Consider the following 23,726-nt stretch of genomic DNA (forward strand, 5'->3'; position numbering starts at 1 on the left):
TCAACATTTCTATTCTTAAAGCACATTTTCAAAGTTTACATGCAGAAACCTCCTCTAAGTTCTGCAAAGTGAAATCCATCCATGCTCTTGTGCTCTTCATATACATAAGAACTGCTTATAGATTTCAGAACAAAAGAGCATTGCTAGAATAAAATTATGATTTAGGGGTTTAAAATTGCTTTTTCAAGACAGCAAGACAGCAGAGCTTTTCACCATATTGACTACTAGCCCTTTTATCAATATAGTTAATTTATTTTCATAAAGGGCTACTTTTTAATACTCTGTCAAGCATATTCTCTTCACAAAGAAGTGGAGTAGGGAATTCTCATCATCACTATTATCATTATTTCCATAATAGAATTCCAGTAAAATATACTGAATTAAGACTGAGCCGGGAAGTACAGGAAAGGGGGGAAGAAAAAAAAAAGTATTTAAAATGCTTTGATTTCCTTCGTGCTGACTTAAGAGTACTTCTAGTCAACCTGCCAAAGCTACAGATGTACGAGTGGGAAGTGTGGAAAGCATCTGTGTAGGAAAGCACAGACAAAGCAGAGATGTTGGCAAAACTCTGTATGAGACCAAGACTTTCAGGATACCAAAAAGAAATTCAGTTTAAAAGACTAAGGAGTCTTTATAGACCATTATTTCAAATTTAATCAAGGAAATATGTAAAAAGAAAGGGAAAGGAAAAGGAAATAAGGCAAAAAGATTGATTACTGCTATCTTTGGAGTAGCAGACTTCTTTTAAAATAACTATCATTAAAGGAAAGGTGAAAGGGAACAATTTTTTTAAACAAGCAACTAACTTAAGAAGGGAGCACACTACACAAATTAGAACCAAAAAAAAAATGCTGAGTGTCTACAGGGACATCAAGGTCAACTGTTGATAAGAAAGATTAAATAGCTTTTACTACAGTGCCGTTATCAAACCAGACAAAAAGCATCTTAAAACACAGCAAAGCATTACTTTATTCACCTACAGAGTTCAGGCTTCACTGTTTGCATTCAGAAAGCTATTAGCTGTAAAGGACTGCAAATTCCCAAGGTCATTTGGAGTAATGACTCTAACATAAATAAACTCTGCCTAGCAATTAAAAATATGTCTGCTTGTAGACAAGTGAGGGTTGCATGACTGCATTTGAATAAAATGAGCCATGCTTTCTATCATCAGGTTCGATACTGTTTTAATATCACATAAATGCAACAGTCCTTATGTATCAGTGCAGAAAAACTGCTGGAAAAAACCTAAAACCATTATTAATATTCTATAGTTTTCTAGGAAAATTGTTCTAGGTCATACCTAAAGCACTAAGCACATGCACCCAGGCTTAAACTATTACTGGTTTGCTGAAGCAAAATTCTAACATGGTCCTAAAAAATGGTTTGTAAAATGAACACAGAAGAGGGAACAATGCGGATCCAGTGTAGCAGTAAAGCATCTGTGACAAAATGAAACCAAAAAGAGCAGCAGGACATCCCAACTTTCAGGTCTGCACACAAGCTAAGGGGTTTCCCTTGATGTAACAATACATTGGCAAGACATTTGGAGCAGGCCACATAGATCTTCCAAAGGGTTTGGCCTTCTTTACTGTGATAACTAAAAGTCTTCAGAACAAGTATTCAAATCTATGTTTCAGTAAACTAATATGAGAATGCACTTGTGCCTCTACATTTTCTGGCATTTTTGCAATCAATATAACAAGCTAAGGTGAAATGAATATCATCCTGAGAAACACATTCCACCCCATGAGATGTTACCGGAGAGTCTCAGGAGAATGCCACCAAGCACTGAGATGGCTGAAGACTGTCCCAGGTGAGAAAAGGAAGGCAGGACAGTAAGAAGCACATCAGAACACCTCACTGGCAAAACTGGCCAAAGATGACTAACTCAGATCTCACCTGGAAGTTACACAACTTGCCTCCAGAGAAGAAATCACAACCCATTAGTGGTTTGGATAGAGTTGAGAGGACAAAAAGGAACTTTGCTGTGAGGGCAAACAAGTTGTGATTATCTGGATTTCTTTTCTTATGCTGGGCATCAGCAGAACGACACACAGAGAAGCTCAGCTTCAGTTTTCTTGGAGTTGGCAACAGATAAAGGGAAGGACAGGAAAGACCCTCGTCTGTAGAACAGCCAAATACTGGATCTTAGCAGTAAAAGATGCACAAGACAAGATACATGAGGAGATCTTGAGCTATGTTCCCTCACGCATTAAACCAGGAGCCTCTTTGGTTCTCATGTGCAACATATAACTGTAAAGTTACAGTTGATATTTCAAACCCAAGTGTCTGCCGCCTATTCATTCTCTTTATTAATCCACATCAATTTAGCTGTGTATCCAGTAGGATTGAAGGTGATCAGCACATTACTGTCCTCTAAAATTGAAAAGTTTCATGCCATTTCCATAGAATTCTGTATAAAATTAATTTAATGTCACAAACACAAGGTACAAGACTCATGTTCAAATTTTTCAAACAGGGACTCAGATCTGAATTCTCCTTTGGCTCTATGAAACTCTGAATTGACTATTCTGATTTCTCTCTCTTTCCTCTCTCCTCTTTCCTACCTTCTCCAACTATTTTATGAAAAATTGATCTGCAAAGTGAGACTTCTCCAATGGCAGAGATACACAGGCAGCACAGGTAAATAGCAACCTACATCTGCAACAAGTGCCCTACACAACAGACTGCCATGCACTCTGAGCACAGAAAAACGGTTGTCCTTGTTTCTGTCACGAATAACTTTTAGAGTTGGAAGGGACTCATCAAGATCATCAAGTCCAACTCCTGGGCCTGTGCAGGACACCCCAAGAATCACACCATGTGCCTGAGAGCCTACAAACTTTGAAAGGCTCTATGCTGCAGCAAAAGCATTTGTGAAATTTCAGTATCTTTCAAAGTAAAAAGTTTCCTGGAAGCTCTTACTGCAACAGATCAAACCCAAGATCTACGTCCATGTGTATAGTTAATGGTCATTAGTACACTTATCAATGATAATAAGACTTTTAACAAGATCTTTTAAATTTTATACTGTTTCACATACTCCCATCAAGAAAGGAAATACAATTACTTGAATTTCTGCTGCAAGTTATAGGTTTGATAGTTGGAAAAAGATGTACTTGCACATCCAAATCAATCACGGAGTGGCTGCAGACCAACAAACAGCCCTAAAGAAAAGTAAATATAACCTTGAAATCAATTAAAAAAGGTATTTTTAAAATCTCACAATAGCATGAAAAACACTGTCATTCTCTGTATTAGAAAAAAAAGTGAGGTCCTATCAGAACACGCAAAGGCAGAACTTTGTGGAATAGTGAGACTTTTGCACAGGCACGTAAAAGCTGCTTACTTTTTCAGCATCATATAACAAAAGTCTGATAATGATACCTTTCTCTAAACTTGTAACAGAGGCAGAAGTGCCATGCAAACAAACCCACAATCCTCACACACAAATAGACATAGCCCTGCCATAAAGAATTTTTCGTACAAATTGGATGAGGCTTTTAATCTGCAGACAGTGAAGTTACAAAACTGTCTTCAAAAAGAACAAGTTAAAGCTATGATTATATTAATATGGAGTTTGACAGAGTTTTTGAGAGTTTTGTATGATATACTTGTCCACAAAAGAGAAGACTAAAACTGATGACTCGAGACACTCCCTCTTTTACTCTTTCCAATGTTCCCAAGTTACCACTTACAAAATTTACACACACAGATAGCAACACCAGCAGGAACAATATTCAGCTGTTCTACCATTTTCATTATATCTTTAAAGAGTTTTCCAAAGGCCCTCAGCAGCATTATCCCCACTTTGTGGAAGAGGAAAGAGAAGTGAAGTAGCTTGCCACAGGCAACAAAGAATGCTATCAGCAAGGTCAGGAATAAAGAGCAGAACTCCCAAATCCAGGTATAATGAGCTGTATTGCCCTGTCTTAGTACAAACCAGTGATGGTTGATCCATGCATTCAATCATGTCTAAGAGAAATTGTCTGACAATCAAGAAATACCTCAGGGAACTTCCACTTGGATAGACACTTAGGGTCAAAAATCTCAAGGCTTTCAAGATCAGGCTCGAAACGTGCATGACAAGATTTTTGTGAGCAAATACTGATGACAGTTGAGGACCTGACTTAGTGGCCCTAACAGTTCATAACTAGAGTGGGTCATTCAACAGGAGACACTTCCTAAATGCTTTTTCTTCTGTCCAGCCAGCCCTTGAAAACCAGGAAGAAGCGGTACTGAGCAATGGTCCTGTCTGCACAGTATACATCTGAGAACAGAAACCAAACACAGAGTAGAATACGCACATGAATGAATGCCAGATCCACGGGATACATTTTAACAGCCAGCTTTATTAGTTTAACAGAGAAGGACTCTGTGCCTCAGTTCTCAACCCTCTCATTTTATTTGGAGTTCGTGTCAGAAAAGGTCATGTTGCAAAATATAAACAAATTGCTCACATGGAGCAGATTTCCTTGGATTGCCCATGTTCCTCATGCTGTTCTGAGCCATAGGAATATCTTCCTACAGACACAAACCTTCCAGATAACTCCTAAGTCTCATTTATACCTGTGGGGTATACTCAATTCCCAAGTCTCATTTATACATATGGCATATATTTATATGCTGTTCCTAAAGAACAACAACCAGCACAGCTAAATTTCTGGCTACCTGCCTTCCCTTCTGTATCTCACACACACAGGACTGTGTGCCTATGTTTTGCTGATCCAGACACCAAAAAAATCATGGCAAAATTCAAGTCTGCCATCTGACAGATGCAATATGTCATCCCTAAAAGTTCAGAGCCACTGTATCAGATGCGATAGCTCTCACAGATATCTTAGTTATCTACTGTTAACATTTTGAGGCTCTATCACTTGCAGCCTGGCTCACTGGTTAGGCACCAAGCTTCCCTGTCAGGGGGCTCTGACCAGGCTAATTTTGCAGATGGCAATAACCACCTAATCAATCCATGTCTTTCTAAGTCCTAATGGAGCACCTGCACATCCAGACATGAATCTTCCTCCTGACATCCTCCACAAACATAAATTACAAGTTTAGTGCACACACTAGACAAGTCTCAGTGACCCCTTGACAGGGCATACAGAGGTCATGCAACAATCTGATTTTCAGCACCCACTATTTCCAGCGTTCCCTTTTCTACATTTTAAAGCCTGGAGTTGCAGTTAGTATCACTCTCAGGTCTCACAGAAACACAGCTTCAAAGTGATCACTCATTCCTAAGCCTGATAACCTAAGCAATGTTTCCATTAGGAAGTACTGCAGCATAACAGGAGCAGTTCTCTAGAATGAAACAGTTCTGAGAACATAAATTCCATATTTTACAGCAGAGAGAGTAGATATGGTCTAGCTCTACTCTGGTCCAATGAACTGGATACATTTTGGTGGTTGGAGTGCGTAATTTGCTTTAGTTTCATCTGTAATGGATCTCCTTTGTATGCTCCAAGAGAGTCCTGCAATGCCAAGGAAGGTGTGGTCAGATGATAAGGAGATTCACTTGAAAACCAGTAAAATGCTAGTGGGATCAAAGCCATCTTACTTTTGACTAATACCCTGGCTGTCAATTGCCATGGCCAAGCAAGAACATTTGCATGTACGTAAAGAATATCTGTGATACCTCAGTTACCTTTGCACCACGGCCACCTCTTCAAAAATCTGCCATTCAAGACTTAGACAGGCTTTGTGGTTTGGAACAGAAAGGCTGGGAAGACAACCAGGTGTCATGAACGAAGCCTGTTGATATCAGAGGGGTCAAGAGTCAGGGATATAATTGATAATCCTTTTTAACTCTGACTCTGTACACTCAAGCCAGCTATGTAAAACCAAGGATGCAATGGGATGGTCACTGCTTGGTAGGGCTGAGACACAGCTGTGACTAGAAATAGCACAAGGTTCTAAGCTCACTGATGGACTCACTAGTCTCACTGATGGTTTGCCACTGCTCAGTAATGCATGGCAAGGCAAGGCACCTGTGAAGCATAGTCTTCCCCTTGCTAAGATCCTTTCTCTTTCCTGCTGTAACCATCCCAGAGCCTTCCCAATTCTGTCATTGGATTTAGGTAACAACATTTAATACTTCCTGACAAATTTAACTTTCACAAGCTTGTCTTGTCTTTCTTTTAATGTGTTTTATACTTCTAGACTTCCCTGGCTCCTACATTAATGAGTTTCACATTTTTGTTGTATGCCACATATTTGTTTTTCTTTTAAGTATGATGCCTGACAGCTACATTTCCTGCTCCTAATTCTTGTCTTATAAGAAACTGTACATAATCACATTCACTTCTGCAGCTGTATGCTACCTGTGACTTTATAGGCTTATTCTGCTTTATCTTTTTTTCCCCACTGACAGCTCAATCCTCATTTGTGTCTTCTCAGTATATTTTATATAAATTTTCAATATAGGCTGATCATTTAATCTCCAATCCCTCAATATTGTCAGAGCTTTCCATAACTTTTTGCCATCACCTTCATTGATAATTCTGCTTAATTTTCTATCATCACCAAGCTTTTTTGAGCCTTTCATCCAGTCGATTTCTGTTGAAAAGGAACCTGACTCAATTCAAGAAAGCAAGCCAGCTATTATCTGAGCCAGAAGCACACAATGTACAGAGAGGAATGCTAAACAAAAGGCCATGCCAAACAAGTGACCTCATTCCATGCCTGCCTCCCTTGCCCAGGTCAGGTCTACAGCTTGCTGGCAGAGGCAAATAAAACCTTTGGCTCTTCCCCTTGTGCTCACAACACTGCAGCCAAGGGCAGCCCAGCCCACACCAGAGCAGGTCTCCCTGCCAAGCAGGCAAGAAAACATGAGAGATGAGATTGAGGCACCTTTCCAGATCCTCTGAATCCTTTATTTTCCATCAGTGGTGCCTGAGGGAACAGCACTACTGAGTGGCTCCAGCTCTGCAACAAAATGGTAACCAATCTCATTCAAGATAAAAGGTGACCAAGTGCCTTTGTCCCACTAAATGATAAGAGGAGGGAGCAGGATCTCTGCTCAGTATTGGCACACTGAGGCACAGCCTGAAGATACCCAGACCTTGCTCCAATGACGAATCTGGGTCTTGCCACAGTTTCCTCCTAAGAAAATCCTCTCCTTTTCCCTCAAAAACCAGCTCGGCAGTGCCAAAACCCACAGCAGCCACACTATCCTCCTCAGCTACTTACCTACTCACTGTTCTGGAAACTGGGAACAGCTATCCTGTTACTGCCAAACCCTACAAAAATCATTTAACCCTGACAACATATGTCACACCGTTTGGAGTATATTTCTCCTCCCAAGGTAAGAAAAGGGCTAGATGGGCCAAACTGGGTATGAGTTCACTTCACACCATCGTTCTGCAGTGAAAAAAGGAGGAAGAAGATATAAAGCAGGGGCACAGCAAGACTGAAGCTCAGAAAGGCTGAAAACAGCCAGTCTTGAAGTTCAAAAAACCCAGTTCTCAAATGATATTTTCTTTAGACTAGACTTTCTCAAAGTCCAGTGGAGACTGACATTCAAACTCCTTATATTTGCTGCCTGTAGCTTGTTTAGTGAAATATTCAGTATCTGCCTCTTTATATACTGTCCTTCTGAGGGACTGAACAGGGTCACTAATTACGAATTGAGAAAGGACAGGAAAGAAAGAAATTCAAGGCAGATCTTGAAAAAGAAAAAAAAAGGAAAAAACCACCACCCTTCAATTATCAATTAAAATATTATGGTTGCTAACAGTAAGACTATGTTGGTGTGAACCAGAGAAAGAGCCAGAGAAAGAACCTTTCACAAAAAGTACACAAATACTTCTGTAGCTAAGTCATTATATAATACCAAGAGTAGAAAGGGTTAGCAAGCAATATTAATGTCATTCTAATCTGCTTTTTGGAGGAATAAACACTTATCCTCTCAGATGTTTGTAGACACAAGCAGAAATGGCACATATAAACTTTTCCTACTTTCCTTCTTGTCTTAGGATGGTTAAAAATTTTAGTCATTCATTACACTTACTACAGTGCTGGCTTTGTCACAACTGATGTATCTACTGACAGCCTAAGGAAATCACAGACATATGTGTTAACATGCAAAAAAAAATAAGTGCCACAGAGGACAAAATACCCCTGTTGTCAAGGTCAATGAAGCCTGTGAGCATCATAGGGGTGAGACATTCAAATCTCCAGGGATCAAGATTAAAGATGATATTAGCAGAAGAAGCAGAGCATCTTATTGTTCAGCAGGAGATTTAATGCTTAAGATGCTGCCCTAGCAACTGATGCACAGCCCAAAAACAGGTAAGACAGAACTAAAAGGTAAAATGACAGGCAGGTAATGGAAAGTATAGTAAACCAAGGAAATTAGAAATTACATTTTCTTTGCAATCATTTAACTATTCAAAGATATCTGGAGGTGCTAACTCCTAGTTCTCAACTTTTTGGCTAATTAATTTTTTCCCATTCAAAAATCTTCATTTTAATTAGCTCCCAAGTTGAGCTGCTATGAAGAGGTTTTATTTTCATTGTCTTTTTTCTATAAGTAAAAAATAATGACTTCAAAAATATGCACTCATTAAAAATAATTAGTGATTTTAAAATGGCTAAAATATGCAAGTGACACAGGAAAAATAAGTTGTTGGGGTTTTGTCATAATTTAGTCACTTAGTACCACAATAGGAAAAAAAATTTTAAAAAGGCATATATTTAAATATCAGAAACCTTCCAAGTAGATTACATCACGAGTGATTAAAGAGAGACTCGAGTTTTTTAGTCAGACAGTAGACAGGTTTTTACAACAGTTGCCACAAAACACTTTTCATAGTTGTCTTCATTACAGCTTGGAATTTTTCACTCCATAAACTGCAGCACAAACAGCCAAGTGCAATACAGTTGATACCGTAGCAAAATGTGAAAATAACATAACTGTCAATTTATTCCTCACATTTACATAGCTGGTTTAGCCTCCAATTAGGATGTTCAGAGTTGTAAATAAGTAAAGAAGTAAACCTATATGTCAGTTTGTGTCTGTAACAAATGCATCTGTTGATAAGATGGCAATTATCATGGATTAAAAATGAAGTCCATTAAATGTTATGTTACATATTTGAAGATTATTTAGCAGTTTTTTGAATTACTGATGCCTTTGATATAAGCCTTGCCTTGAAATATGAATGTTGCTACCACAAATAGAAAATGAAACCAGGGAGATAGAAATTTCCATCTTTTTCTTTTGTATCTCCTAACTAGATAATTCTATTTTATTATTATTTTAACCAGGCAAAACCCAAGAAATATTTCTCTAGATTGGATTGAACATCTTGCTCATTAAGAAATACAGCAGTCTTTATTGAATTGAAGTGTGTCTCATGTAAGGCAATTCATCAACCCAAATACGGGTTTAATTAAATACAGGTTCAACTTAAAATTTACCAGTGCCAGTGACATCAATGTATACAATGCCTTGATTCTGGAATTCAATGACACTGTTCTAATTAACACAAATAAATGGTTTAGTTATTTCTCTGTAATTCTCAGCTTTGTTACTGTTTTCTAAAGAAAAGCATGATATGACATCCCTTTCAAACTACTCAGGTTATCACTTGATTCAATTCTACTTAAAGTCTACAGTTTTGCAACCGATTTACATTTAGCATTCATTTCTCATGCATGAGTTGACCCACTTACACATGCAGTAAATCCATGCCTTTGGGGATTTTTCTGGATGGCTTGCTTTATTTCCACCACACAACTCATTTTATTTTGTCAATACAGTGAGCAAGGTTACAGTCATCCTGTCAAATTTATTTATTTAAATTAGAATCAGAAAGACTATATTACTCCCAGTGGAACTTCACTGAAAATTTTTTGAAACTTTGAGGCTACATAACTTTTGTAACCATCCAATTTCAGATGAAAACAGTGATACAGAAAAATAGGCCATATTTACAGCAATTTTTTCCGTAAACTTATAAAAGACTTCAGAAATCCTAAAAAAAATATAATCAACCACAGTATATATATCATATTTTACATGTTAAAAAAAACTAAACGAAAGAGATTTTTCAAAGCAAGCCTACAGAATAAAGTCAGACAGAATAAGATCATTTAAGAAGCAGCTATATAGGCATCACATCGACTTGCTTTGACTACCAGAGATACACTTTACCTAAAATATTTCCCCCTACATCCCTGAGGACAGTCTCAGCTTCACATTTGAGAGGCTTCTTTGAGGTCACTTACCATCCTCACAGTGGGACTGCTAAAAGGGAGCATTCCCCCCACAGAAATTGTCCCAAGGTCACTTGCCATTCAAGTCCAAATAGACTTGTGTCTAACAGGCAAGCACTTCTATTTTATACAATTTGCTAATGTGGTGTTTCCCTCTCACATTAGGAGCTCACCTGGACTTCAGTATACATTTGGGGTTAGTGTTTCAATGGATTTACCCCAAAGGCCTATCTGAATTTACACATCTCATGTTATTCTGGGCAGTATGGGATATAATAGCCATTATAAATCTTTATTTTTAATGCTAACAGTTTTTCCAAATGCAGTTGCCTCTCTCAGGCAGGGAATTGTTTCCCAGCTCCTTAATGACAAAACGCTTTTGTTCTTTCTAGTACGGAGTTATGCACCTTTCCACCCATCTTACAGAAGAAGCAGCTTCATAACAATGTCACTCTTTCTCCCACTCTGGACCAGGTAGTTGACCTTCAGCAGGTGAAGATTGTCACCTTGTTAGGGACATCTGTTTTACCATCCCCATAGAATATGGCCTGATACAACAGAGTTATACATTGATGCAAACTGAACATCCACGTGCTTGGCAGAACTTTTACCATAAAGTTACCTAAATTATTTGATTCCACCTGTACTGACAGATTCACACATAATGATTGTAATGACTATATAACATTCCAAATGGTATCCTTCAACTTGGTATTTCACGGTCTAAAAATAATGTTTCTTCCCACACGTTGGGGGCTATTGTCATGTGTACCACAAGGATTTAGAAAGAGAGACCAAGAAAAATAATCTGAAAAAAGTTATCGCGACAGACAAGGAAATCAGTGCCACCCTGATGAATCATGAACACATTGTTCTGGATTCTCAGCAATCTTTTCCAGCTTCTCAAAAAACAGCTGTAAAATTCCCTAGCAAAGGTTCTGCCTCCCTCTACCTCTAATGGAAGGCTGACACAGAAGATAATGGTTTACTCCAGGTGCTACTTACTGCATTAACATAAATACTTTAATCTCTGTGCTTTAGTTCATTTAAATAAGGTCTGCATAAAAGGGATTCCAATACCTCCCCATTTCTTAGGCAACTCTGACAACAATGTAAATGAAAACCATTAAAATGAAAAAGAAGCTTTAGAAAAACTCCATGAAGAAGTTACAGGTTCTTTTTACAACATTTTATAGTGTGTGGAATATCATACCATACAGTAAATAAACAGTAAATGAAAGAAAATATTAGAAAGCTGAATGTTTGGTGACTATTGTTCTACGCAGGGATCACAGCAGGAAGAAGTGACAAAGCACCATGACATTAAATAACTTCAGACTTTTTATTGAAAGTGTAGGTAAAGAATTCATATACGTAGGGATTAATTTAACACTGTCTTTTTCTAACTTTGCATAATGCTCTGATAATGATCAGTAAAGATTTTTTTTTTTAAGTAGAATATACACTGAGGTTTCAAATGCATTCTCAAAGGTTTCGATTTTTAGCACAAGTTCTATCTAAAATATTACATTTCCACAGATTCATTTCTTAAGCATGAGTTCAGTTATTTTCACAAAATCACTAAACATGCTGAGTTGGAAGGGACCCATAAGGATCATCGAGTCCAACCCTTAGGCCTGCACAGGACCATTCCCAAGTGTCACACCATGTGCTTGAGAGTATAATCAAAATGCTTCTTGAATTCTGTCAGGCTTGGTGCTGTGACCACTTCCCAGGGGAGCCTGTTCCAGTGCCCAACCACCCTCTGGGGGAAGAACCTTTTTCTAATACCCATCCTAAACCTTCCCTGACACAACTTCAGGCCATTCCCTCAGGTTCTGTCCCTGGTCACCAAAGAGAAGAGATAAGTGCCTACCCCTCCTCCTCTCACAAGGAAGTTGTACAATGCAATGAGATCTCCCCTCAGTCTTCTCCAGGCTGAACAGATGAAATGATTCCGACGCTCCTCATGTGGCTGCCCCTCAATTTCTGAAAGCTTACAAAATATGAAAGCTATATAAAAATCTGCAAAAGCTACTCATGGTCATTGAAAAATAATGTGATTCTTTTGCTATGTCATTTCTAAAGCATTTATTAGGACTCTAAAGGCAGAATGATTTCTGCTTACTGAAATGGGAAGTCAAAAAAACTTTAATACAGAAATATTAGAAAGTCAAAGGACCTGGGGCTTCTCAGAATTTCCATTTGTATGTATCTATACAAAGCAAGCTTGGAAGATCAATCCACAAAAGGAACAAGGCTGGATGTGAATCTATGCATGTGTGTTCACTGCAAAGGAGAGCAATAGGAGCTCCACCTTCCTGAAGAGATACACTCGTATTAGCAATAGGAATTACATACTCAACCTCCTTGTTTCCAGCCAGAAAAAAATGCTGTTGAAGGCAACTGATAGATGCTTAATCACGTGAGTTATATGCAGCATATTTGAAGTGCAGCTGTGTGGAATTAACCCTACAGGACACCAAATAATGAACAGCTCTTAGAGTTGTAGTTCATGTTAAAACTGTCAGAGGAATCAAGGGGAGCAGAAGGTAATCGGTACCATGGTGCATCCAGCCTAACCCACATGCCATGGACATGCAGCAATTCAGGCACTGGTCAGCAAGCGCTTTTCATCTATGTTAGTAGACACAATTGTCATACATGACTAAAGGCTTATTTTCCAAGTGAAAAACAACAACATAAAAGTCATGCTTAGGAATATAAGGACAGTCAAATAAAGTACGAATCACTTCAGAAGCAGTTAAAATCCCAGCATTGCCCAGAGCAGCATATAGTCTTTTTATGTGTGATTTAACATGCTTACCCAGTCTCTTCGTTGATGGTTGGTTTGATGGATGGTTGAAACGTAGACATCGATGTTGCTGTTATTTTTTCCTGTTCCCTATTCTTCTCTTCACTTCAATTCAATGGAGGAAAAGAAGCCACTGGAGACAAGTATCTGCAGGCTTTGCACTGCAAATCCTGCAAATGCAGCTCTGGGCCCTGTTAACATCTCCTCCTGCCAATTTTCTCTACAATCTGTTTTAGCAATTTGAGAGATCATTTTATGTTTGAGCAAGTAAACAGGTTGAACAGCTCTGCCAATAGCTTCCAAATAGGGAGCCATGGCTCACTGTCTGTTAGGAACAGTTTCTAATTTCAGATATGCAGATGTGCCCAACTACAGTAGCAATATGTTTTGTGTTCTGCTTTAGTTGCTACTGAAGACATATTTTCGTCACATCTGACAATTCCTTATCATTTGTGTCTTTCTCCAGATAGCCTGTGTTTAGTTGATTCAAATTATGAGGGAAACCCTGCTCTCTGTTGCATCCCTGAAGCTCCATAAATTTGACTGGTGGTAGAATGTGACCCTTGATACTGAAAAAAAACCAAAAAAACCAAAACAAACCAACAACATCATGCACCATATTTCATTACAGACATTTAAAGGCAATTAATAAACAGCTTTTCTCATTAAAATTCACGTAAAACACTTTCAAAAAGGCTTCAAGATTTTCATGCTCTCTCTCTGCAGCCAATAGAGGCTTCACTAATTTCAGTGAGGAGTTCAAGTCCTGATACAAGGGGGAGACACTCTTACCCCATAGGGGGGTGATTCAGTGACCTTCCCTTCACTAACTCTACTGTCCTTTCTAACTTCTTCACCAAAGTAGGATACCTTGGAAAGATGCTTTTTATATAAATACATATATATTTATAAATATGTTTATAAATATATATATTATAAATACAGTTTTCATTTCATATACAATCCAAACCTACTGGAAAAACGAGTCACATACAATTAAATGAACTGTATTACTTCATTTTGCTAGTTCTCAAAGGGAAGAAGGGCACAGATGTGCAGTGCTTCTTGCTTCTACATGATTTAAGCTCATAACAGCATTAATATGGAAGTGAGAAATGCCTTTACATGGGCTCTCAAAGCAATCAGGGCAACCACTGTGAAAGCTTCCATGCATCCTTTGAGCCATACAACCAAGGCAGCAACCTCTACTATCCATGCACTAGCCTTTATCTTAATGAAAGCTTCTCACTCCATCAATTCGTATGGACACCTGTTTTCTTTTATACTTTGCAGACATTTACCAGGAACAGATTTAAGAAAGAGCAGCTTATTTCACATAGGATAACACATGCTTCAACTCATATAGCTAGACATAAAAGTGCAGTGGCAGTAAGCTGCGGCTCATTGCTGCAAACCACTGAAAGTGTTCCATTTCCCTAAAGAAAATATTATTATATTGAGTTCCTACTTCCTCATTTAGCCAGTGTCATGACAGGTCAATAATCTTTTGCCATCACCTTTAATTATTTTGTTCTTTTTGCCATCACCTTTAATTATTTTGTTCTTTTTGCCACCTTAACTTTTTCCTTGCAAAACCAGAGTGCAGTTAGCTTATTTGCAAAACCACCCATAGAAATACCCTCATTTTGAGAATATTCATATTGAAAATCCTCTTAAAGTTCAAGACGAACAAAAACCACTGCAAGGTCCTTTAACAAAATATACACATTTCTCTGTGTGAAGAGTATACATTTTTTGTAGTGACTACATATTCAGTGCTAAAAGCATGTAGTACCCCTCCAGAACTGGGCTTTTAATGATAAAAAAAAACCTGAGATACTTGGATATATTTTATTCTTTTCTAAGAAACTGCATTCTGGTCCTAATACCTCCACTGTGACATAAAATAAATTCCGTAACTTCAGCTCTAAGTCTTCAGAGGTAGGGTTGCTGGTGGCAAAATAGCAACCAAAATCCAACACCCTCTGTCAACCCACTCTCCTTCCACTCCTTCCATGATTTTTTATTTCCTCACAAGGTTTATATTCATAGCATAAGAAATTCTTTAAAAAGTCAGAACACTGTGCTAATATTCCTGTATGATGCCAAACTTAATATCAGGACAAAAAAAAAGACAATTTTTAAAAAATATTTATGCTAATTAACATCTGTTATCATTAGTTTTATTTTTTTATTTATCTTTATCAAGAATATCTACACAATTAACTACGCTCACTTACCCCTTCAATGAAGTTGTTACAATTTTGGTTCAAATAGGCTCTTTGAGAAGTATCTAACACTTCAAGGTGAAATCAAAACAAAACTGAAAAATGAACAGATATGTTAGCATTCCTCCATTTTTCTATATATGGAAAAATTAATCTAGAATTATTAAAGTGCTTACCTTTCAGTGTCTTGAAACCTTAATTAGATCCTTAGTCCATGATGTATACTGCTTATCTGATAAATACAGAAACTACTCTGTGTGGAATGCATTTCTATAATACAGCAGTTTTCTAATTAGATTCAAGTTGTGCCCTATGCAGAATTATTTTTCTAGGATATAATGTTATAAATGAATTTATTATTTAAGCATAAGCAGAAATTAAATGCAACTTCTTTTATCATGCACATTTTGAAAATCCATTTTATACTTCAAGATTAATTCTTTATAATAGAGCTCATTACTTGGAATCTCTGTCAGTTACATAGATAGAGAAAAGAAAACAACTCTACATTGTTAAGATTGGGTGGTTAGAAATTAAGAGGCAGGAGTGGTACATGCAATCACTAAAAAAACCCCAGAAATAAAACTGAAATAAAACCATTTTTCACATTTAAAAAAGCTATTTCTGAGACTGAAAAGTCAGATAGGTTTCTTTGGTTCAAGAACCAGACAGTACAATAAGTTGTGCAGCAAGGTCTTCCGCTAGAAGAGAAACCCCCTTGATCCATTTAAATCTTGAGATAGGAAGAAAGCTCTTTCCCATGGCACAGAACTACTTGTTTTTGACATCTCCTTTTCCCACAACAGAAAACACAGTGCTCTTTGAACAAGAGAGAGATAAAGAGCATGCAAGTGAGCTGTGTCATCCTATTCTGTAGTCTGATGTTGAGGATACTGGGCTTGGGAGATCCAATTAAATTTTGGCATGCCAATATCCTAAACTGAGCACCACAGGACTGCTGCAGGCTACTCCTCTCAACCTCTCCTAACGGAGCAGACCCGTGTGAGGGATTAAGTATTCATCAGAGCATTGCTCATTTCATCTCCTTGATGCGTTCCAGAGCTACCCCACGCAAAAGAATCACTCTTGCTTGAGGAAGCTATGTAGGTCACGAGAGGACCTAATTTACGCTCTTGGTCTGAATAAAAAATACAGCTGATTAAAACCAGGGACTCGTTGAAGTTTCCCAGATCCCAAATGGAACTCTTAATGGCCATGCTTTTTGCCACTCTGTAGAATACATCTCGCTCTCTTACAAACCAGTAGTTTCAATTAACCCAGCATGAACATAAGAGACGAGCTTTTGTGTTCATCTTATCTATGCACAGGAGCATTTGTACATCTCTTAAACTAACTGTCCTCTCCACTGGGCAAGGCTCCAGGAAATGAGCCCAAATTTTTCACCTCTAAGAAGCTCTGGACATCAAAATCTTAACTAGTCAATGCTTTGGCAAGAATAATACATCTCCATTGCTGTGAAAAACTAATATTTTTCACTGACTTTTTTTTTTCCAACAATATATAAACCTGAAAAAAGTTTTTTCTTTCAAGTAAATAAATTCCATCATTTTCTTCTGATCATACTTACATTGGGTGTCTCTGATGCCATGCTGTAGTGTTATTACCACAGAGAATCATTCACAAATATTTTCACAAAATAATCCACTGGGGACAAGTTCTTGAAGTAGAAGAATGATCAGGAGGAAAGCCAAGACAAGCTAATAGTATTGATTCTGTATCATTTCTAGCTTGCACTAGTTCTTACCTATTTCATATATATCATTACTTGCACTACATATCACCTAATATTCCTTCACACACAGTGTTAAACCTGTTATGAGGGAATACAATACAAACTAATAACTTCCCTAGTGAAAGTTAGTCAGTAAATACATTTAAAAAAAATAAAAAAGAAAATAGTAAGTTAGACAAAATCCCATTTTTAAAAATCTCATTCCTGTAAGCAAATGAAACACATTATGTTTTGCTATTTGCCATTTCTTTCTCATCTTGCAAAACATTGTCTTGCATGTATTTTCTTTTAAAACTCAGTACCAAAATTTTATCTGCTTCTAGAAAACTCCATCTTGCCAGTTATCCTATTTTTTTTCACTTTTACAGTCCCTGCTAAAAAAGAGACAAAACTGTATAACTTACATAAATTTATATATTTATATGTAAATTAAAAGTTACCAAAGTATTCTTACTCGCTGGCAAATCTATTAGAAAAGGAAAAAGTGTCAAATCGTTTTAATAAAGAAAATACTTTGAGCATACTAGCTGAAAGCTGGAGAGGTGAACACACATTTCCAATGTGCTGTACAAGTCCATGGTGTATGCAGTTACACACTTCAAAATCAGACATACACAAATCTATCACCAAAATCACATTCTTCACTCACACAGACTTCATCAGAAACACCAACAAACACACCTAGACACACTAGTTCTCCATCTACAACCACTTGAGGTAGCAGTCACATACATTACTGATTTGCTCCTGTGTCCTTTTCAGTCTTTGCAACTCAGGCGTATCAGTCACAATACTGAACCCTCTTCCTTTGCTTTCTTCAAAGTCTCTTTTGTATTTTACCTACAGAATAGAAAATACAGAAGAACAGGGTTGTTTTCATTTTCCATAATGTGCCCCTAGCAATCTAGCAATTCTTTTTTATTGTAAATAAAGCACTTGTAGAAGGCTTTCAGCCTTTAAAGGAGAAGCCTGCCTTCATCCACTGACAGATAGGCAGTAACTGGACAAAATTCCCCAGTTGCCTGAGCAACTGCCTCCTCTGGGGGTGCCACAGGCTCACCTCAACACATACTGCAACTGTGGAAAGATCAGTCTGTGGTCATTGCATTCTCAGAGCAGTTACCACAGAACTATAGATGCCAGCACAGCATCAAGCAAGTACCTATACCCACACAGAAAAATTACTTATAACTAAACTTGGAGGTCCTCTAACACATAGCTTCACATTTCACCCTCTCTTCATGATTACTCTACCAGTCTCTTTCCCTGTTGAAACATAAATTACACATTAAAAAACACTGCATGAAAAGAGTATTCAGAATATCATGAAATCAAACATTGGTAAGTTAAGGAATGGCTGCCTGTACAAGTTTAATTTTTCCCTTTTGCACATATGCATTCAGATATTGTCTTTAATCAGGTAGTCATTCTTTGACATATCTTTTGACAAGGCCTCCTGCTTTATTCTCTACACAACAGAGATGATTCCATATGCAGTTGTGTCTTTTTTTGGACAACACTATTCAAATCCTACCATCAAGGCAGGAATATTGGTTTCATCAGGATCTTTTATATAGTTCTCATCACAGCCATTAATCAATCTTCATAATGTATCCTGGAATGGCAATATCCACTCTTCTAGGGCAACATGCAATCTGAGGTGAAATAAGCTTAATTCCCAAAAACATACAGGGGTCTCAGGGTGTTCACTCTCAGATTCCTAAGAGTTGAATGTGTTCAAATTATGGACTTTGAGTTACAAATCCCCAGTACTTCTGCAAATCAGTCTTGGGGATCTCAGTTTCAACATAAAGAAACAAGATGAAATCTGCAAAATATTAAGTCACTGTTGAACAACAGACAAAACTCTGCAGAGTCAGGACCCATCTCTCCCCAAATGGATTCATCTACCTTACCCATATAAGCTTCCTTTTACTTCCTGTGTCTCCTGCTTTATTCACTACACACATCCAGATTTTGCAGCACTGGGGAGAGCAATAGCACAGACAAAACAGGATTCTACTTCACTCAACTGATAACCAGTAAGCATCCAGTACATGTACCAAGTTGGAGGTTGGCTTACGTTTATTTCACAAGCAAGTACCTAATGTCATGCACGGGAAGAAATACCTCTAGATCACGAACATTAAGTTTCAGAAGGCGATAGAATAGCGTTTGTCCTCTCTATCCTAAATCTAGATGAGTACGTTAATAACTTTTGTTTTTCTTTAAATGTCATTTTAGCATATATCACTGTATATACCTCACACTTAAGCCCATCACACAAATCCTTGAGACACTGCAATAAATGACCAGATCAATGAACCATTTTTCCTGTGTTCCACATTTAGAGCTAGCTGTAGATTTCACACAAGTATAATCTTTTCACACCACCCTGACTCAAAGGAAACAGCACTTACACTGGGGCTTTTGAGAAAACCATGGGTTGACTGGCCCATGCCTTTCTGTTCATCTCCCCCAGGTTCAATCCCTCTGCACCTTTCCTTTCATTTGACCACTGTATTCAGGTATCACTTTGTCTCCTGAATTTCTAAACTACTCTAGTCCATCTCTCCTTGCCTTCTTGCTAAATCCCTTTACCCAAGGCACTCCAATTTTTGTTGCCTATTATCTTCCTTCTACCAAACGACTCTCCATCTTCCCACCAACCCTCAGAGGATTCCTTAAACATACTATTCCAGGCCTGCTGCTAAGAAAGAGGTCTTGGAAGTATCTGTAAACTTTGTTTATTGGAAGTCATACGAAACTTTATCAAAATTGGACAGACTTCCACAGCCAAGCACACATGCCTAACACAAAAGACTTCTATTTCAGCAAGCTTCAGCTCCTCAGCCCTAAATGTTAAGAAAACTGAGTTGTTAAACAATTTAACAGAAACAAAAACAACGACAACAAAAAAGCACCTCTTGTTAATAATTCCAAGGGAACAAAAGTCTATTCTAGTCTCAGCCTTGGAAACTGCTAAGTATTTTGCATAAAAATTCCACATTTGACCTGAAGCACGCAGCTGACATGGAAATGCCCAGCCTTACTGTTTAAGGTTTACCAGAATTATGAGCAAGTGAACACATCTTACAATGAGAAATGGGCTTAGCCCTGCCTACGAGAGAGATTACCTATTCTTAGAAATAGCATTTCCTGCCATTAATTCCAAATGTTCTAGCCATTAACTTCAAATGACCTTTATTCATCTTACAAAGGAACAGAAGAAGAAGAAAGGGAGGGAACTAGATAGTTTTAACTTAATATTATTTTAATCCTTCAGTCAGATAAAAAGGGCTTCTACTCTCTATTAATAAATCACTTCACAGGAGTAAGGTTAACTATAATTCTCAGAGTAGCTACTCTGAAACCATAAAAAAATTTATTTAAAACATTAGTTGAGTTAATATATGCATTATTGGATTTTGCTGTCTAACTTCAAAATGTAGGTTTGAGTTTTAAAAATCACAAAGAAACATAAGGTTTCATGAAGACAACCACTCTGTGAAATGTAGCCCAGTAAAACTACTGGTTAGTGTAAATTCAAAAGACAAAACACCTCAGTTTCCAGAAAATTAATCAAGTGAAATAATAAAGACATCATCAGTCATTTAGAACTTGGATCCAAACAAAACTCTTATTTAGTATCAAGAATTAATATGAATGAAGAGGGGACAAAACAACTGCTGATTAACCTCCAATTTCAGATAATTTAAAACTTCAAGTTTTGCTTGACCTGAAAACTTTTAGTAACTACAAAATCTGGGATTAAAATACAAATTAATTGCTTTAAACCAATTTACAGTAGAAAAGAATATTCTGTATAGGAGCTGTAAAAATCACTTTGAATTTGTATGTAGAACAGTGCTTTGGTTACTGCTGAGCAGTGGTCACACAGAGTCATCCCCACCCTCATCCAAAGACCAGTAGGCTGGGGGTGTGTGAGGGGTTGGGAGGTGACAGAGCCGACCCAAACTGACCAAAGGGATATTACATATCATAAAACACCATGCTCAATAAAAAAGCAAAGGGGGAGAGTGGACCTCAGTGAAATCATTTGTACATGGTACAATCATTTGTACCAGGGCCCTACTTCCCAGGAAGTGGTTGGACATTGCCTGTAGAATAAATTTGGCTTTTGCTTTGCCTCTGTGTGCAGCCCTTGCATTTTCACAAAAAAAAAAAAAAAAAAAAGTTTTGATTGTATTTTCTCCCTCTGTCCTGCTGAGGAGACAGAGTAAGAGAGTGGCTTGGTGTGCATCTGGCGGCCAGCCATGGTCAACCCATCCCAAACAGGACCCCTTGAAACTTAGTTTTGAAATCGAAATATCAATAACCCCTAAGGACTGAATCATAAATGCAGTCATTTCCTACAAAGATGGTTTTCAGCAACTCCTCACCAAAATCCCAGCCAGCGGTTCATAATGCTTCCCTCTTGGCTCCAAAATTGAGTGCAGTCTCACAAATACAGAGCACCCTCAGTGGTGACTACCCTGAAAAATTGATCCTTTGAGAGACAATGTGTGGCATAAACATTAGAAATAAAACGGTAATAAATCATCATACATGAAAAAGTTTTGAGAGAAAATACTTCATGAGAAGTAATTCTGCACAGACCTACAGTCTGAGAAAGGAGTAAGTGATCCAACAGATCTTTAACAAATCAAACTTCTCAGATTTGTGACATCAGCAAGAGATGTTACATCTCATGTCATCTCATTTAGAGACCCAAAGATAGGATTGTGTAAATCCATTCATGAGGTCAGTATGAAGAAGCCAGAAGGACCATCTTACACTGAAGGACAGAGGGGCATCCATACATAAAATATTACACTAAGAAAATGCTGCTTATTTTTTTCACAGATTCAGTTGGTACTTGGCAGCAAAGCCACCTATTAGCAAAACAAGATTAATTTTTCCTGGGAAAAATACTCTGAAAACATAAATGGAGCTTAAAAGATTGGTTATACTCTTGGGGGTTTTGGCACCTACACTTAGTCCAGACTCATTTGCAATACCAGAAGTACACGTCAGTTGAACAAATGACACAGTAGTCCAAAAACACCAAACAAAAAAAACAGAGCAAAAATTCAGTATGGTGGATCCTCATACTCTTATCCATCCCATCCCTATCGAAAAGTTTCTCAGCTACTACAAAGCAAATATTAAATCACCAAAAGCTAAGGCAATGCTAAAGCTTGTTTCCTGTACAGTCCCTTCTCCACTTCCCTGTACAGATTAGGTAGCTGTGTAGTTAAATCTCCTTCCTTATTCTGGCACATTGCATAGCCCCACAGACTGGCATCATCATCATGCCTCATGTCCAGCAAGGAAGGAATAAGCAAGGCAGAATGGGAAAATAGGACCCCTCACACCTACAATTGCCCTGAGACAAATCTTCATAGACCTACAGTCTTTACCACACCGTGAATATTTATGAATTTGTTTCAGTATGTTATGTTTGAGGCTTGCCCAAAGCCATCTGCTCCTTCTGTGGCCAGCAAACACAACTACCTCCCAAAGGTCACCATCTGCTAATACACTGGTTTTCACAGACTGGCAAGAAATCCTCTCCCACAGTAAAGGTCCTAGAGGCACATCTTGGCAAAGATGTCTTTGTTTGGTTCTGCTTATTTCACAGAGCATATAGTGTGTTCATTTTGTCTTGATTTATCTTACTTTTTACAAAACTAATGGCAAGACATAGAAAAAATTTACTCTGTAAATTAGGTTTTCATGAACACGACTGAAACAAATGTCTACAGGTAAATCAAATGTAAAGAACGATTCTAGCCTAAACTCAGTAAGACTTTTGTTTAGTTGACTAATCCCTCTTATAAAGGATCCCAAACACTCTCCTATTTGACAAAAGGTAGGTTTCAGTCTTCATAGTATAGTTTGTCTCTTTGTGTCCTAACACCGCCTATGGCTCAACATCCCAATAACCTCCTGCTTGTATTAGAGGTACATTTAAGTCCCATCTAAGTTCCATCTAAGACCCAATCTGGCCAAGCATTGCTTCTCCTAATAGCGGTAAAACATGGTCTTCCCACTGTCACTCCATTAGAATTATTGCCCACAGTAAATCTAAACAGCTGCCTGGAATGCAGAAACGGAGAACAGCCCATAGGGCAGACCAAACTGTCCACAAAACTTGGAAGCTATAGGTTGGACATTCCTTAGGGAATTCAAGGAGCCATGAACTCGTAAAAGGCCATTGATGAATGAGTTTTGTTGGAAAAAGGGACTGCAGAGTTATAGATTTCATCACTTTTCTCAGCTAAAACAAAATAAAAATCCTCCAAGACTGCATTTTGCAATTTTTCAAGTGGTCTCTAGACTGCACAAAGTCAAGTTTTAGATCTTTTTTTCCTTTTAATATAGAAAAAAAAAAGCCATTTTCACATCTCTGAAGCATTCATCATAACAGTTGAAACTTTCTGAGAGAAGAAAGTTTCTTAATCAAAGATGATTTAAAGCTGAAAATGTCGATACTCCGACAATGCAAAACCTTTGAATCTATATGGAGTAAAAATTTTCAAGTGCCACCACTATCATTAAATATTATGTCTTTCTACATACATCATTCAAATACCGGGCAAGTCTGTTTGTGCTACCCTCTGAAGTACAGCCTCAGCAAGTCTCTGACCATCGGCAAATCTCTGCTCTGTAATTTCCTGAAGACCTTTGCAGTTTTACCAGGGAA

The 23,726-nt window shown here is 37.8% G+C and overlaps 1 protein-coding gene across 16 annotated transcripts in view; it reads right to left on the reverse strand.

Moving 5' to 3' along the window:
* NEBL (nebulette) overlaps positions 1–23,726 on the reverse strand; it is a 245,879-nt gene that overhangs the window by 118,664 nt on the left and 103,489 nt on the right. For 8 of the 16 annotated variants that reach the window (XR_007630107.1, XM_050325472.1, XM_050325380.1 and 5 more), the window contains exons 1-3: positions 15,277–17,743; positions 13,049–13,605; positions 12,098–12,217 (exon numbers count right to left, since the gene is read on the reverse strand). Coding sequence is in view for 2 of the 16 variants with exons in the window: in XM_050325495.1 (XP_050181452.1) it covers positions 17,750–17,857 (108 nt within the window). In the remaining 14 variants the exon portion in view is untranslated. The other 8 variants (XM_050325495.1, XM_050325484.1, XM_050325454.1 and 5 more) reach the window with 7 other exon arrangements.

This window comes from Myiozetetes cayanensis, unplaced genomic scaffold (assembly GCF_022539395.1).
Source record: "Myiozetetes cayanensis isolate MyiCay16 unplaced genomic scaffold, myiCay2020 scf1, whole genome shotgun sequence".
NCBI lineage: Eukaryota > Metazoa > Chordata > Aves > Passeriformes > Tyrannidae > Myiozetetes > Myiozetetes cayanensis.